This window comes from Cardiocondyla obscurior, linkage group LG04 (assembly GCF_019399895.1).
Source record: "Cardiocondyla obscurior isolate alpha-2009 linkage group LG04, Cobs3.1, whole genome shotgun sequence".
Lineage (NCBI taxonomy): Eukaryota > Metazoa > Arthropoda > Insecta > Hymenoptera > Formicidae > Cardiocondyla > Cardiocondyla obscurior.
The window spans coordinates 1,306,434-1,324,115 of record NC_091867.1 but is presented as its reverse complement, the minus strand read 5'-3'; the positions used below and the strand labels follow the sequence as shown (position 1 = coordinate 1,324,115).

Here is a 17,682-nt window from a genome sequence, read left to right as displayed (position 1 = left end):
ACGAAATCGAGATGCCCCTGAGATACGCGCGTCAAGTCTCCGGACCCTCACCGCGATGAATCAACTCGTACGGATCTGCGAATACTACGCACCTAAGACGCACTCATCAAGAAGCACGTTTCCTATTAAATGCGTTATTTGCATAACAACGATTCCGGCAGAGGCAGTGATACACCGCCGTTGTGCAGCGTCGGATTAATAATAAGTTATCCAGATGAATAGCGAACAATTAATAAGTTTTGCATGCAAATAAATAATTGTACTTACCAAAAAGTCGTTCCATTGAAGCACGATGCCGGTGAGGCCTTAGTCTTGGAATGTCCGGGATGACCTGAATGTCCGGGATGTTGAACTGGACTCTCCTCCCTCCTTCTGTGCACAGGATACTCGCGATGATACCATTAGACGACACTCGCGAGAGAAAACGAGCGACGAAAACGCACTAACATTCTCTTCACAGTTTCACCTAAAAAAAAAAAAACAAGAATTTTGGATATGATAAATTAATGAAAAGAATCTTGAGCCAGGTAACGTATCTTTATCACGCCCGTTTTATATTATTAAATAAAAGTAATTCATGTACGACTAAAAAAAAAAACTTTGATTTTTCTTGTTCTACAATTCTTTTTCTTTTAAACATGAAAATAATTTAAGCGACTTAAAAAAAATAATTATTGAGCGCATAAAAAATAATAATTAATTTTAAAACAAAAATATAGATGTATTGTATTTAATTTAAATTTATAATGTTCTACCTTTAATTTATCTAAATAATAAAATAAAATATAATAATGGCAATATTTGATGTAAATGAATTGCTCACCTCACAGTTGATACGACGTCGCTGGATGCGTCCTTGGCTTTTTCCTTTCTTCAATTCTCCCTCGACGTTTGTTCTATCACAGCATTCGCTCTCGAAGCAAGGATTGTGCGATTCCTCTGCACAGTATTCCTATATCCTGACAAACACACGATCGTTCGATGCCGTTCAGTCTGGTGGAATAGAACAACGCCGATCTGCAAAATGCAATTAAATTCAGACTAACTCACTGTTCAATGTACCGCATGTAAAAAAATTAATTCTAGTATTTAACGAGAGAGTAAGATATTCACCTCAGAGTTGATACGACGTCGACCGATGCCTCTTTTAAGCCTGCTCCTCCTCCCCTCACTCCGCTCAAGCTTCCGTCTCATTGTCGTTCCTCCACCGTGTTCGCTCCTGGATCAAGAATTACAATCAAACACTTATTAATCACTCGAATCATCCACCGATCTTCGCACGGCACATCTGACTCACATTGCGACCGGAAAAATCAACGCGAAAGGCGATTGTTCCTCAAATTATGACCCACTCCGTCCGCGTTCGACGTGCGTATACGTGCAGCTAACAAGCGCGAGCAAAATCAAAATGGCCGGAGGGTACGCAAAGACAACTTCACTCGCCACACGCCCGCGGGCGATTTCAATTGCGAACGCATCCTTTGCTCGCCGGGATCACGTTGTGAACTGCGAGTTACGCCGTCTTCGCTATCTGCGTGGTATCGGTCAACAACACGTGAGACAATGGACCGCTTTTATTTATGTTGACATCTTATCTGTATTTTCTATTCTACGATTATTGGCAGCGATATAAATCTTACTCGATAAATGACCGAGTCTCTAGAGTCTCTAAAGAAAATTATTCGAGCGGTAAAGCGTTTCTAGCTAACAATAAGCGAAATCCCTTTGGATACAATTGCGAACATAATTTCTCGCCTGCGGTAGAATCCAGTGTTCTGCACTATTCGATAAACGCAGCAAGGAACCGCGATGTACTGATTTATACAAATAATAGCACATATCTAAGTCCACCGCTCAATTTGAATAATTAATAGCGTGGAACCACTAAAGCTTGAAGTCGGAATGGCTCGTTAATGCAATCGATATCAGTTCGTTACACATATTTGCTCACCAAACTATTTTAAGCGTGTAATGGGAACATCTGAATTTGAATGTGCAAAAAGTTAATTATTAATTTAATTATTAAAAAGAAAAAAGAAACTTTACGAAATTTTTACAAAAAATCTACGTTTCGTGCCATCTATGCTATTTCTACGTTTATTGTCTAAAAAGATTGATGGACTTTTTTTATGATTATTAATTTAATCCTTCTTTGAGTAATTAAAAAAATCTTATTTTCATGAAACTCTATATTCTTAACTAGGTAAAAGACTGGTCCAAATAATGTCATAAGATCTTCAGATATTAAAAATTAAAGAAATATTGCAGAAACTAAATTGAATTGTATGAGACTTCGTATTGTCATCTTGAGATTATGGTAAAGATCTGATTCGTTTGAAAAGAATAAATAAATCCAAGAAAAACAATTTTTTTAATCGTTCTCTCTGTCCTTATATAAGTGCATTCGTATACTCGACTACTGTTTCGTTTGTAACGATCGCATAACGAAATTTGTATGCATCTTTTATTCGCTTCGCGAAATACTAATGGTGAAATCGAGTCTGCGGTATGCGAGAGCGAGTGCATTATCAACAGCAACTACATTAAACCGGCAAATGCATTTTGTGTGTTTCGGTAAGATTGTATCCCATGACGAAGAAGAGGCAGGGGCTCTATCGCAATCTTGTTAATCGCCGTGGTAAATTTTTTCTGCCGCAGAATGATTTAGAAAAGTGCTTCAAAACAATATACCTAAAAAAAATAAACAGAGAACAAAACAAAACGAAACAAAACAGTGGACAGGTTAGTGTACCATTTTGGAGTTCATATTATTTCATACGTATACTTTACTTGGTGAGATGAGACATTACACAGCAATTAAATTAGAAATAGAATTTTACGCTGCATCGTGGCACGAGTAATGAATTAATGAAAATGAGGTATATACGGTGTAGAGAATCATATGAATGCTGCTTACCACTTATGCCAAAACTAAGACGATTCTCACATTCGACGTTATCCAATCTCGGCTGTTTGACAAATGCCGAAAAAAAGGAGATATAATGACGATGCAAGTGATAATTATCTAAACTTTGATGTGAACGAAAAGCGACTCGAGTGCGTTAACACCGATGTTTCAAGAATAATTCAGAGTAATAAAGATGTCACCACCGTCTGGGGGTCGTTCGCGCATGCTCGCGCAGGTATGTATGTATACATATGTATTGGTACTGAACGCGGTGATCACGACGCGACGGCGGGGACGGGCATTAATTACAAATGGCGCGATGGCGCGATGACACGGACGCCGTGCTACGAATGGCGGGTAATGAAACAGCTGTTCGCGCGACCGTCGGCGTTAGCTCGACATCTGGCGGAGCGCGGGCGCGATCCGGCACGCGTCGACGACGTTGGGCACGCCGTGGCGAGGAGGCGCGTAGACGTGGTGTTGGAAGAAGGGCTAGAACGGCGGTGCCTGCTGGTGAGCTGTCCAAGAGGAACATGGCTGCTGGTTGCTGCGGTGCAAAGAAACAGAGGCTGGGCGGCGGTGGCGGCGGCGGTGCGTCCGCCGCCGCGTCTAGCCTATCGCCGCGCGACGCCATACGCCTATCGAGGAAGCCCACGGCGATCGCCCAGCCAGAGATGGGCTTTTTCTGCTTCGACGTCCTTTACTGCCAGCTGCACCAGCTCGACCCGCCGAAAGCGCCCAACTTCAGCAACGAAGCATTGTGAGTAGCCTCTGCAATGTTCTCTATCATCTCTCTTTCTCACGTTTTCTCCCCCTTCTCTCTCTCTCTCTCTCTCTCTCTCTCTCTCTCTCTCTCTCTCTCTCTCTCTCTCTCTCTTCCTCTCTCTCGCTCTCACTCTCGCTCTCGCTCTCTGTTACTTCCACTTCAAGTCTGTCTGTCTCGCTCACGCGTCGCATCAGCTGTTGTCTCTTCATTTGTCTCGACAAAAATGCACGCAAGATGTGCGTATGTTTTGTTAGTTTTATTTCTTTCTTATTTCTACACTCGCTGAGATGGATTGTTATTTTTTATTTCGACTTTGGCTGATTTCGAGGTCGAATCAGGAAATCGGTTCAGGACGCATTTACTGAACTGTATTATTATTTGACTCGTGCGCGTGCGGATTATCTGTTGGCACGCGGTGCATGCGTTATATCGTGGCACGCTTCGATTTCTCCCGTTGTACAGTGTTATGCCAATTATGTAGGCCACCGAGACGTTTGTTGCTATGATGCGTATCTGCAGAAATAATAAAAATTGCGACGTTTTTGTCACAGACATCCTCGCTTCACGCGCAGTTGCTTGATCTCTCGGATAAGTTCACGGCAAAAAATAATGAGGTTATACATTATTTTTTTATACTTTGAGTGTTTTAATTATTTTTTGAAAATGTGTATGAAGCATTACTTTGCAGAGCGCAATACCGAAAACAAAAACAAGTGTAGTCATATATTAATAAAAATTAATAATTTAAGAAAGGAAAAACTTGAGTGGGCTGTGATGATGGAAATCTTTAACAAAAAAAAAAGCATAGAAACATATGACACCAATCAACGATGGAATTAAAATTATTAACAGACAAAGATAAATGATAAAAATGTTGCTAAATATTAAAAAAAAAAAAAAACTAGCTCACTCTGCTTTTCCTTCTTTCATTTGTGATAATTAGTTGTCTGATAAGAGTAAGAAAAAATGTTTCTGTACATGAGATTTTTAATGCAGATACGTTTTTTCAGCCCTTTATTTGTGACGTGGACAATAGGAAAAGATATGAGGTTACGAGGTTGTATTGGTACTTTTAATGCGATGCACTTACATGCTGGGCTTCGCGAGTATGCTACAACTAGGTGAGCTTAGGTTTCTCATATTAGAAAAGAAAATAAGAATGTAATATACAAATTACAAATGCGATATTATATGTATATACATATAAATATAAATGCATAATACATGTTAGACTTAATGCAAGTGTGCATATATACATATGAATATGTTTTAAAGCGCATTTAAAGATTCTCGGTTTAATCCTATAACTCGAGATGAGCTGCCGCGCTTGCACGTGAGTGTGTCAATTCTACGGCACTTCGAAGACGGAGTTGACTATTTAGATTGGGAAGTAGGCGTGCATGGAATTCGCATAGAATTTCACAATGAAAAGGGTAACAAACGGACGGCTACCTACCTGCCCAGCGTAGCTATGGAGCAAGGTGCGTATCCGTGACGTATATAGAATAGGCCGGGCATTGAAAAATGTTTCCTCATGTCCGTTTTCGCGTCAAGTAATATGTTGCAATCTAATGTTCAGGATGGGACCAGATACAAACGATAGATTCTCTGCTACATAAAGGTGGTTTCAAGGGCCTAGTCACCCCCGATATCCGTCGTAGTCTGAAACTGACTCGCTATCAGAGCGAGGAAGTCACCGTGAGCTATCAGGATTACATGATGCATTGTCACAATCGAAGATGCTAGCAGATCGCCTGGAGTCCCGGCCCGGGACTCCATCACCAACGATCCGCTAAAGCTTGTTATAGTAATACGGTTGTTAACTCATCTCATTCGCAATACGATAGTGCTCGACACGGTTCCCACGCATCTAGTCAACAATGCTTGCGGATTGTCACGCAACCGAACCGTTCGACGTTCATACGCCCGTTACCTTTACCCCCGATTACACCAATTATGGTGCCGATACGCAACAATTCATCTCTTTGGTGGGATAACGCGGCTCCGTCCTATCCGCCCGCGCCGTTTTATCCTCGACTACCGCATCGCTTTTTCACGCGGGACACCGCCGAACGCGAGTTACGTAGACAAAAATGACATTGGGGGCGGTTATTTCTTGTTGTTTTTCACTGTTTAAAGTGGTGCGTGTTTCTGTGTCTCAGTGTACACAGTCTCCCGTTTATAATACCACATGCTAGATCTTGAGAAGTATTAATCTTTTGTATATGATGGCATTACCTAATTGTTTCTTTTTTTTTTTCTTTTTGCACCGTATCGAAAATTCCAAGTAATAACGTAACTTTAAAACAATTTTATTTATTTTATATTATATTGGCATATATTTTCTAGATGTTCAAATATTACATAAAATTATATTGAAATTATTTCTTTGAAATTTTGATTCAAATTCGGAGATTTATTTAGAAAAAATGCGAGTTCTTTATTATTTAATAACTATTTTATTTTATTTTTATTTTTCTTATAAATTTATTTACCTCTTTTTTTGTTGAAACAATTAGTGCTACCATCATATCATAAAAATTCTGTGCATTAATAATATAAAAATAACGATTAATACGTTTAAAATCATAATAATTACATTTAAAATTTACTGCCTACTTTAACACATGTACAAAGTGTATATGATAGTGAAATTCTTATAGATGAAGTAGAAATTGGAAACGTTAAATTTTTTTTTTTATATTGTAGAGATCAGTTTATATCACTAAATCAGATCTTTATCTTGTTAAAACTTAAAAAAATAATTATACATTTAATTGCGCGATAAAAACAACAAATTTAATGAAGAAATGACATAAATTGTTTTCGGTTAGATGCGGTTTAATTATTGTATTATAAAGAGGAATCATGATGTAGGAGGAAAAATTTAAATATTAGGAATGTAAGTTAGACATAAAAGTAAAGTATAAAAGATCTCATTGTGAGTTTATAAACGTTATTTGATTAATAAGTTACTCGTAACTTCGTGATAATTATATCATTTACAGTATGTTGTACTGCATCTATTAGGGTATATTTCGCATATTTCAATCACATTTGGCAATATTAAGGTATAGGCTCTTACATATTCATGACATACTTTTTAGTATTAATTCTTCCTTTAAATTGCCAGCTAATCTCTATAGTAGCAGGCTTTAAACACTGCCAATTAATTCGTCCTGTTGCATCTTTTTTATATTAATAAATAATTGTTATTGGGAATATTCGTTAAAAATAAATGAAAGTTGTTGTTGCGTCATATTTTCGTTATATTAGTCTTTCGTGTTATTCGTGTAAATATGCGTTTTTCATAAAACATCTATCGTTATTAGCGAGTTCCTAAAATCTTGCCTTTTGTGAATCTCGACATAACAAAACGTACAACAAACTGCCCGTGTACTGTCGATTCACATACACGCTCGTTCGGCCTATGGAACTCTGTTTGTGCAATAGATATTACATTTCAATCATACATTTTTATCTCTGAGAACAAAAATATTTCCATTTAACGTTGTGTAATTCTATTTTGCGATAGAAGTTAACTGTATTTGTGTTTGTCAAGGGGCTTGTAAAAATACAATTGTAACGCACTTAAAAGTAAGTTATTGATGTTACCACAATGCAATTAAATATACATATACATAATCGTATATTGAGCATACTTAAAATGTAATCATTATACGAATCTGCTGAGTGAAATCGTTCTGTATTTTGTAAAACTGCCACAAGTCTCGATACGCGCATTTTTGTAACTGCTTAAAGTAAGCACCATGTACACGTATAATTTATGTATCACCGTATTTTTAATCTTCCCGTGACGATTAATACCTTGTAACGAAATTGCACGACGAGAAATATTAATAATTTCCAAAGCAAGGCGTATTTGTCAAACTAATATTGATCATCGTGCTTGATATCACATTTGATATATTATAATATTAATAAGATATCAAGCAAGTTCCCTTCGATTGCATTTTCAAATTAATAATACAGCGAGACTCGCGAGTTATTCTTTATTTATTCACTTATAAGCCGAGCTCTCTTTCTTTCATCTTATTTTTAAATTAGAAAAATTTAACATAATTCACACAGATGTGATATCGTTACAAAATACTATATGCAATTCTTATTACATATTCTTATTACGATAAAATGAAGTACTTTTATATTGTCATAAGGACCATTATAATCTATTCTTTTCATGTCACTCATTTCCGTCTCATTTGCGTTGATTATTTCGTTCGTAATATAAGATTATTTTAAATTTCTATTATAACGAAATGTATTTCTATTTCAGTCGTTCTTTAAAAGCCTTAATTATCGAAATCTAAAACGTTCAAAGAAATACAGTAAAGCTGATAACAATTGAAAACATTTTATCTGACGGCGAATGAAGCAGTGCGTGAAAAGAATTCAAAGTAAAATCGCTGACAAATCCGAAATAGAATTAAATTCTGCGATTAGACTGAAATTTGATTTACAGCAGGTGCGCGCGCCCGCGTTTAATTTTTTACAATGCGCGCTGAAACACCTGTGAGATGGCACCGTAGTGTCGCACATGCGCGAGTGCGACGCAACCGGCGTCGCGAGTGTCGCGACGCACAGTCAGAGCTATCAGAGTACTCGGACCACTTCAAGCAGTCGAGAACGATCGGGAGCTTCGATTCGGGGCCGCGTCGCGTTATCGAGTCCTGGAGAACTCGCAGCGCGGTTTTAACCCGCGGTTGACACGCGCACGCAGTGAGCTCGATATTTCCGCCGTCCGCGCGCCGTGACAACTTTCTCGGCGGTGGAAAAAAAGTCGCGGCGAGTCCTCGTGACCGTCGCGACTCGCTTGTTCGTTTCTGGCGTCGACATGTTGCGTTCTGGATGAAACTCTCAATTGTCACAAACGTTTTTTTTTTTTATTATTTATTTTCCCCGCTGACGAACACGCAGCCTCGTCTCGCTCGAAAAAGAAAATCACCGCTGCCGAAGGGAGCCGCGCGGCTCGTTTTAACAGCGGCGTGATTCGTTTGCGTTTATTTGCGCACCGGCTTTGGCTCTCCATGTGCGACGTAGTTGCTACGACTGAAAAGTGCGCGATGGAATTGACGCTCGGTCAGCTGTACGAAGTCAGCGGCACGTCTCTTCGCCGTCGTCGTAGTAAGTAATTGCGCGGCTTACGCTGCTGCTAAATTGAGATGTAAAATCATTTCTTGGAAAACATTCGTTCACGCGGACACGGTCGTTTTTTCTAGCCGCTCCCGCGTTTGTCGTAACGCTGCTGGATGTAACCGATGGAAGAGACAGACAGTTTAAAACCGGATATTTTCATCGTGAGATAAGAGCACCGATATTATATAATATTACGTGATATAATACAATACAATAATGGAAGCACGTAATCTGAACTGTTGACAAAATTAAAGGCTCACAATATACACGGAATAAAAAGGTATCTACTTTAATTTTTCAATTGATAAGGATATTTATTTAAATCTAGGCAATTTTTTTTTATATTGCATCAATAAATTGCTTTATGACGATGTTATGATTATATAGATCTTGTACCTTCGAAAATTATATCGAATAACGTTTTTTTTATTATTTGTCATTGATGATCCATCTCAGTATTGTATTTTGTTAGTTACGTGAAACGAAATAATTTCAGAGATTGTTGTCAAATTGTCCGATTGTTTTTAAATATCTAGTGCTTGGTAGGAAAACAACGAAAAGTCTTGAAACTTGAAAGGCCAGTTATCTTTCCTTTGAGAAAATTGGAGAGAACGAGGCGCGATAAATAAATGTCCGACACAAGGGCACCTTGCAGAGAGGAGTCGTGGATGAGTAAATGAATAAACGCCGGTGCGAGGACGGGCGATGGTGTTGAGTCGCGAGGAGAAACAACAGAACGCGGGAATGCGAAAATACCAGGGCGATGAAACAGCTGTTTTGCCGCGCAGCCTCCACCTGGCGGGGCGCGGGCGCGACACAGCACGCTACGGTAGCGAGGAGTACAGCGGCGGCGGGCGGCGGCGGCGGTGACGGCAGCGGCAGCGACGAGGACGACGAAGACGGCGGCAGCCGCGCGACGGGCGAAGGTGACGGTGCGGACGTGAAGTGAGACGAGTGCACGCGGATCGTTCGTTTCGTGTCCGGAGGCTTGGGTCGCGACGGTCGACAGCGAAGACGGTAACAATGGCTGCCGGCTGTTGCGGCACGAAAAAGCAGAAGCTCAACAACTCCGCGGGAGTACCGTGCAACGGTACGGCGGTACTGTCGAATGGCACGCGTATACGTAACACGCCAATCGTGCAGCCCGAGATGGGCTTCTATTGCTTCGACGTCCTCTACTGCCAGCTGCACCAGCTCGACCCACCGAAACCGCCCAACTTCAGCAACGAAGCATTGTGAGTCGCTTCGAGCCCGTCGATCTCTCGGCCAGTTGCATCGGCAGCGTCCGACGTCTCTCTTCCTCCCCTCTCTGTCCCTCCTGTGCATCGCGTGCCACGTCTCTCTCGCTCTCGCGCGTCTTCAACCTTTGTTGCCCTCTTCCCTCTCCCACTTTAGCACATTTTTCCTCTTCGTCCTTTTTCTCCCGCCACCCACGCCAGTGCGTTTCTTTGTTAAAACCACTGCTGTTTTTGTGCCCACTCGACGCCGAATAGGTGATGGTGAAGGGCAGGGAAAAAGGATATGAGGATGTCTCTTGTGTTTTCAGAATCTTTTACTCTGTTTAGCTCGTGCCGCTGGTCTTTTCCCGAGGTCGTGCAAGACCAGCGTTATTTTCTTTCTGAATAATTGATTGAAACGTTGAAATTTATTTTTCTTTTACATTCTCAGGGTCTTTTACTGTTTTATCTTGAATGAAAATTGATATCTCTATGCTTTATTTTTCCATTCTTATTTTTCTTAGTTAAAAAATATTTATTGATTATTAACATACTGTATTTTAATTTAGACAAACTGTTTATACAAGCATAATATTTATGTAATATGTATAAACACTTTAAATATTGATTTAAAAAAAGCACAATTATGGTTACACTTGTACTTGCAGTTCTAAAATTGTTGAGAATTTAATACAGTAGTATACATTTTATCTTAAAAACAAATAAATGTCCAATTTGAGGTTTAAAACTTTATTGATATATTTTCTTTGTATCTTTTCAGTCCCTTGTTTGTAACATGGACTATTGGAAAGGATATGAGACTACGCGGCTGTATTGGTACCTTCAATGCCATGCACTTACATGCAGGACTTAGAGAATACGCTACTACCAGGTAATTAATTCTCTAAATTTGTCAGATTTTAGATTGGACCTTTAGAATAATTTAAAGATTTTAGATTAAATTTTTTAAGTAATTTATTATGTTTTGCAGTGCTTTCAAGGATTCGCGATTCAATCCTATAACGCGAGAGGAACTTCCACGCTTACATGTAAGCGTTTCTATACTGCGGCATTTTGAAGACGGCGTGGACTACTTAGATTGGGAAATAGGAGTCCATGGGATTCGCATAGAGTTCCATAATGAAAAAGGCAACAAGAGAACTGCTACTTATTTACCTGATGTTGCGACTGAACAAGGTAAATATGCATGTATACAGTAAATAGTTGGGAAGCCGTTAATCATCGTATTTCTTTAATTATATGTGCATTTTCTCATTAAATTAAACGTTTTTGTAAAAAAAAATAGGTTGGGACCAGATTCAAACCATAGATTCGCTATTACATAAGGGTGGTTACAAGGGCTTAGTTACACCGGATATTAGACGTAGTGTGAAGCTGACGCGATATCAAAGCGAGAAGATTACTGTAAGCTATCAAGACTACATGACACATTGGCATAACCGACGATGCTAGCAGCTGGCTTGGGGTCCTATTCAAGGGCCCCTACCTTGCCAAACGCCAGGCACATTTTGTTACAAAAATATTTCAGACACGGTTAATACATCGTATCCACAATATAATACCACTCAATACAATTCTTTCATGGCCAATCACCAGCATACGTTAGTTATGGTTCAACCGAATCATCCGACATTCATACACACACTTCCGCTGCCACCAATTCCTCCGGTTGTGGTACCTATGCAAAACTATCCACCGTTCTGATGGAATTACGCGTACCAAGTCCTTCAGTACGTTATATCGTTATTCTTTACAAACTTTTGTAATGCAGAGAAATTAAATGCCAATAGGCATGATAGGATAAAAAGTATTAAAGGCGGCTGTTATTGGTGCTTATTACATATTTTGATGTTTTTGTGTCTATTCATTATCGATTCTTGCGCGAGTTGTTCATCTGTGAAAAGAAATGCGGAAAAAAATATAATCTTGAGTATGGTGGCAATGTTCTTCCAAAATGTTTGTTGTAAGTGTAAATAATATTATCGGCATAGAAACATTTGTATATGGTAGACTCTTGTTCTCGTATTATACAATTTTATGATTGTTAAATTTAAAACTGAAAGGAAAAATAATCTATTTACGAGTAACAGTGCAAGTTCAGTTTGCTGTCGAACATTTGACTAGCCATTGATCGTTATAATAAAATGTAAATACTATACGATTATAGCTTTGCCATTATGCCATCATGCTAGGACATTAGACACTCATGTTAGTACTTGTGACGCGAAGAATTTTCGAATACAATATTGCCTATTAATTAATTGTGACTATAATTAGTCCATTCAATCGATAATGCACAAATTCGGTTTTATGGTCGCCTGTTTATGTTGAAAGCAGATTTGAATGATCAACGAATAGATAAATGCGAAGCAATGAAATTGATTTTTCTCTATGATTTTCCGATTCTTATTTTTCTTAACAATCACAGAAAAATTTAATCAAAGAAGGAGGCATTCTGTGAAATAGTACGAATGTGCTATTATGTCGAATGCATAAAATTATTTTGTTTTTAAGTTTATTATAATTATTCATAAACTTGCATAATATCTGACACAATAACACGATACATCTGAACGGAATTTCTTTGCAGTAATGGTATAAATAAAAGTTTTTATAATATTAAATTGTATGTTTTCTTATATTGATTTATTTATCGGAAGTATATATATATTGATTTCTGTATTTCTCATTACTAACATGTACTGTTTTACATACCTATGAAATGAAAAGGTGACGTGTAGATGTGAAATTTTTTAACGTTGCATATTTATACCATTCTTACAATGAAATTTATCTTGTTTAGATTATGCCCAAAGTTTTATTACAGCAAAGGATTCTATCTACTATCAATTAAAGATTTTTTGTCATGTTGTTTGACTATTTTTACATTTATATTAAACTTGTTATGCAAATTTATTACGAAATTAATGTCAAATGTTATTGTTATTTTCCTTAAAATGTTATTTTCCTTACTTCCGTTGATAAATTAATTTTATAAAATGGGACTTTTGCTGTAAATAAAAAATGGACTACACAACTAACAGAAAAATATTAGACATAGACATAATACATAGGTTTAAGACATTAAAACAAAAATGACGATCTCATTGTGATGTTGATTGCTGTGCAAATCATGGTAATGACTCATTCATTATAGTAACATCAAATACAAAATTTTCCCACTTAAAAGTATAAAGATAATACGAAAAAAAAAAAACGCAGTTGTTACTGTAAAAGAAATGTATGCAATTACGTTATAGATTATATGCATTTGGTAAAATGGCACAGAAAATACAGTGAAAAATTCCCGTCAGTGTATCTTAAACCTCAAATGGAACACTGGGTTGCTATACCTCAGTACGATTTTCAAACGTGATAATGTTAAAAATAATTTTTTTTTTTGTTTTTTTAAAACATCCCATATTGTTTTTCTTTAACGTCGATTTAAAAAAATATTTTAAAATTAATATGAACAAAAAAAAAGAAAACAACTAGGAGTGTGTCGTTTGAGGATTAAAACCGCGGTATAATTAACTACATTAATAACATAAATAGAAGTTCGTATTTTATATTAAACTATCTTGCTTCTTAGATTCCACGGCTATATGATAGCTGAATTCATTCACTGCCAACATAATCATCGTTGTAGGTATTATACAAGTCCTACTCCTACCGAAAAAAAAGAAAAAAAAAAAATAAACCACGTTGTTGTACTTTGGTTGAATAGATGCATCTGCATCTGGTGTTATCTTTTATATATTCATATCGCATACACATAGTTCCTGGGATCTCCTTGCTACTCGGGCCCCTGTATAACGTCCAGTAAACTGCCAGTAATATACTTAACTCTAGAATAGTTGGCAAATCAAAACTACGGTCACCTGTGCCCAATTCGACTTTGAAAACTAAACTAAACTGCAAAAAAAAATTCCTGTTTTTTTTTTCTGATTAAAATATCTAGAAAATATAATAACATAGGCCCGTAAAATAAGAATTCTACATTTTCATTTGTGAATACAACTTGGGGTAGAAATTCAAGAAGTTCCCAAATTTAATAATATGATGTTCAAGTAGTTTGTTTAACATAATAGAGGAATAAGCGTAATTTGACTTTGATCGCGTAGTTTTCGTCTATTGAATATCGGAAGTGTGCGCAAAATACGTGCATATTTCCGTAATAAAATATGTATTTAAATTGAGTAATCGAAAATAATCGAATTTGCTATTTTACTTGAGCCTATAAATAAATTCGCAATGTATTTAACGCTATAAAACAGTACATACGTTTGACTTGACATTGTAAGTAAACTTTCTATTAAATAAGTAAAAAAATTAACATTGCAGAAAAATTCTCTCAATTCAGAAGAGTATGCATTATCACTACTCCAAAACAGCGATCTTTTAAAACAGTTGGAAAGCGTTTATTACTGTAATAAATCATATGGTGCCTAGATATTGGATTAATTTCGAGAAAAGGAAGTAGATGTACGAGACGTATAGTTATCTCAATAAAAACAAGAATATCAGTGAATGATTATAAATAGACATCTTATAATACTATGTCAATGAAATAAAAATACATTTTATATTCTACGAAATATCACAGTCCTTTCGTTGTCCTTACAATATTATGAAATGTCTAATATAGATTAGAATAAAATCTACGTCAGTAAAAAATATTTTTTTAACTTAATGTATTTAACTATAATATGTATATAACAACTATATTTACATAATATTTTTATAATTTTCGCTTTCTTTCATTAAATACTGTAAATCTAGTATGTGAAGGTAAGACCTGATTTCTAAATATGTTAAATAACCAGCTAGCACTGCTTGAAGAGTGAAAATCATTGCAATTTTGGGGAGCAATGGCTTATAAATCGACCAGATAGTGCCAAATATTTTTCTCCCTTCGGTGATGTGCGGCACATTGTATACTCCACTTCCAGCAGAAATCTATGAGTTCAATATGTGAAGTCAATTGTTTGGCAGAATATGACGATGTCACAAAGTTTTATCACTTACTGAAAAGTTTGCAAGAGGAGTCAATATCATTGGGAATAATAACCCACTGAAGGTTTGTATCAAGGCAGCTTTAGATTCCATGCACAAAGGACAATACATATCTAGCAGTATTATTTTCTTCAAAACGAACTGAAAAATATGTGCAATACTTGGCGTTATTGTGTTTTCCACTCCGGTCTTATTAGTTCTCAATTGTTACTACCTCTGAGTGAGACAAAGCTGTCGCTGAAGAGGAGCCCATCATGATACCGAACATCGTGATGAAAGTACCGTGACTCCGGAGCTTCATCCTCGCTCTAAATCGGTGATTAATGTACATAGCGGAGGCTGTTGCTACGCTTATCAGAATAGTGCGTCCCATTCTCAACGGCCACCTGGATGAAACGTTATCATTTTATCAAGCGTAATCGCGAGAGAAATTATATGTGGCGTTTCTCAGACGACATTGACGGATTCAAGTGACTAAAACAATTTAAAACGCAGCAAGAAACAAGAATTTTTAATTGTAGAGTAATAAGATTATGTACACGTCGCTCTGTGGTTTCCATTCCTTGATAATTCGAGTCTGTCTCAGCATTTCGTCATATTCCGGCGTGATGTGTACGACATCGAGCTTTTTACGAAATATAAGTTGCAGTTTCGACGATATATCCATATTGTTTTTAAGACTTTGAAATAACTTTAGCAGCCGACAAAGGCCGCAACGTGCCTCCACGCTTTTCCACAACTCACGCCATTTTTTTATTTTACCAGAAGAGACCATGCGCGATTTATGCACTCGAGAGATACAGTCGCGATTGTGTTGCCGCGGCCTCACGTTAGATGACTCCTGTGTCAAGTTAGCTTTGAATCTCGAGTGCGTCTTTGTCGTGTCAGTTACGCACGCGATGCCAAACTCCGATTTTACTGTGAAACATGTCATGTGAGCTGCGAATTGGTAACAAGATGCTGCCAGCACGTGTTGCGGTGAGCGACGATGATCATACGTCCTTTGTAGCACAATGCGCTCTTCACAAAGGTATGTACAAATTCATTTATACGGGCGCAGGTTTGCGCTGTCGCGAGATACCGTTTAAATCTTTCGCGAAATTGTCGGCGGTATATTGCGACATGTTACGAGGGTAAAAAAAAAAGGTTTTAACACGCATTGCCTCCTATACTACTCCGTCAAAACGTGACGGTGTCATGTTATAAATTATTTTTTATCAAACGGCATATACATCTCTCCATTTTACGCGGCAACAAAGTGACAGCGCTCGCTGCTATAATCTTGGAATAGATCCTATTTTATTCGTCACGTCCTAGCGATGACTTTTACGAGAAATATCTTTCCGTTAAACGTGCGATAGAATTACATCAAGCCGAAACGCGAAATATGAGAAACAAAAAAAGAAAAAAAAAGGAAAGCTTGACTTTTCTTGATAACGCCGATTTTTCATTCCATGGTAAACAATGTTCCCTAACGATCGCTTTGTCCGCGGAAAGCTGTACCGATAAGAAAACGGGTGATACGAACGAAGGCTTGTCCAAAGTTTTATAATATTTATAATATACCCAGCCCAGCGTACGCCTTTTATTCGATTCGAAGACGTGTATTGCGAACGAAAAGGAGCAATGATGTTCTCCTCTCCTTACCCAGTGACCTTCGCGAGACGCGATTAATCATTCGATCCCACACACGGTTCTCGTAGGATTAAAACCCACGTGCGATTACGCGCAAATGCCTTCGCGGAAGCTTGCGCGACAAATCGCTCGAGCGTCAGAGTGCCCGACGCTGAGAAAGCCTTTCATCAACGAAATGTAAACTGGTTGACGCATTTCTCCGCGCGTATCGAGCGACCGTTTATGGCATCGCACACGCGTGTATGGGTGAGAGCACGGGAGGAGCGAAAGACACCCGCGGCCATTCTGCGCTCTGCGTTGGTCGCGGGCGTGTTTTATCTGTCACTCGGTGATTAGGAGCGGCGAGCAAAGTTTACATAATGTATGACGAAGCCGATCGTGGAGGGCGCGATTCTCACCCCGTCGCGCTTATTCAACGGCCGCCCTTATCAGCGCGGTTGCCCCTTTCGACGAATCGACCTTTTTGATGGACGTTAAATTTCCCCGTCTCTCTCTTTCTCTCTCTTCCGTTCTTCCTTTACGCGATTCCTACAATAAGCAATCTCGGGCGAAATTCCGACTACGAAATTTCACCGGCGACAGTCGGTGGGTTTGTTGAAAAATTTCACGAAAGCGTCGAAACTTCGTTGCATCGTTACGTTGTCAACATGAAAAATTCTGGCAATTAATTTAATTCTCTTTTTTTTTTTTTTTTTTTTGCCACAACTTTTACCTTGCTTTTACCGAGTGTTCGGCATCGTTCTATTGCTTTTTTATTTCAATATACAGCTCCATTACTTAACGTATAATCGCATTTGCAACTTAATTTTCCTCTCCGTTGTTTCTCTTCGAAGCGTAGTTTCCATTTCGCGCGAAAACTCGTCACCTTTTTCCTAAATTTTATTTTTATTTGGCGCGATGATGTATAAGTATGGAAAAAAAAGGACAACGGTTTTGCAAAATGGAATGATAATAGTGATAAG

The 17,682-nt window shown here is 38.0% G+C and overlaps 4 protein-coding genes and 1 long non-coding RNA gene across 9 annotated transcripts in view; 2 read left to right on the top strand and 3 right to left on the bottom strand.

The window, feature by feature from the left end:
* Rhogef3 (Rho guanine nucleotide exchange factor 3) overlaps positions 1-352 on the bottom strand; it is a 79,804-nt gene extending 79,452 nt beyond the window's left edge. For all 4 annotated transcript variants that reach the window (XM_070655483.1, XM_070655489.1, XM_070655485.1 and 1 more), the window contains exon 1: positions 268-352. In XM_070655483.1, the coding sequence (XP_070511584.1) occupies positions 268-283 (16 nt within the window). In that variant the 5' untranslated portion in view covers positions 284-352. The remainder of the gene's footprint in view (positions 1-267) is intronic.
* Positions 353-376: 24 nt separating this feature from the next.
* Positions 377-2,414, bottom strand: LOC139101957 (uncharacterized). 2 transcript variants are annotated; one of them, XR_011545643.1, is made up of 4 exons: positions 1,298-2,414; positions 1,114-1,219; positions 824-1,017; positions 377-466 (listed from the first exon to the last, which is right to left on the bottom strand). It is a non-coding gene; the product is annotated as an uncharacterized lncRNA (long non-coding RNA). The 2 variants fall into 2 exon arrangements; XR_011545642.1 differs by having other exon boundaries at positions 1,114-2,414.
* Positions 2,415-3,145: 731 nt separating this feature from the next.
* LOC139101952 (uncharacterized protein CG5902-like) lies at positions 3,146-7,550 on the top strand. Its single transcript, XM_070655497.1, has 4 exons — positions 3,146-3,668; positions 4,685-4,795; positions 4,950-5,155; positions 5,254-7,550. Exons 1-4 carry the CDS (start codon positions 3,220-3,222, stop codon positions 5,418-5,420), a joined length of 933 nt encoding a protein of 310 aa, XP_070511598.1. The 5' UTR covers positions 3,146-3,219; the 3' UTR covers positions 5,421-7,550.
* A 2,005-nt stretch (positions 7,551-9,555) lies between these two features.
* Positions 9,556-14,667, top strand: LOC139101955 (AMMECR1-like protein). Its single transcript, XM_070655500.1, has 4 exons — positions 9,556-10,066; positions 10,830-10,940; positions 11,040-11,245; positions 11,355-14,667. The coding sequence occupies exons 1-4, from the start codon at positions 9,855-9,857 to the stop codon at positions 11,519-11,521; spliced, it is 696 nt and encodes a 231-aa protein (XP_070511601.1). The 5' UTR covers positions 9,556-9,854; the 3' UTR covers positions 11,522-14,667.
* Positions 14,321-15,856, bottom strand: LOC139101953 (uncharacterized). The gene is made up of 4 exons (XM_070655498.1): positions 15,625-15,856; positions 15,300-15,471; positions 15,098-15,226; positions 14,321-15,028 (listed from the first exon to the last, which is right to left on the bottom strand). The coding sequence occupies exons 1-4, from the start codon at positions 15,750-15,752 to the stop codon at positions 14,798-14,800; spliced, it is 660 nt and encodes a 219-aa protein (XP_070511599.1). The 5' UTR covers positions 15,753-15,856; the 3' UTR covers positions 14,321-14,797.
* Between the last annotated feature and the right edge of the window lie 1,826 nt (positions 15,857-17,682).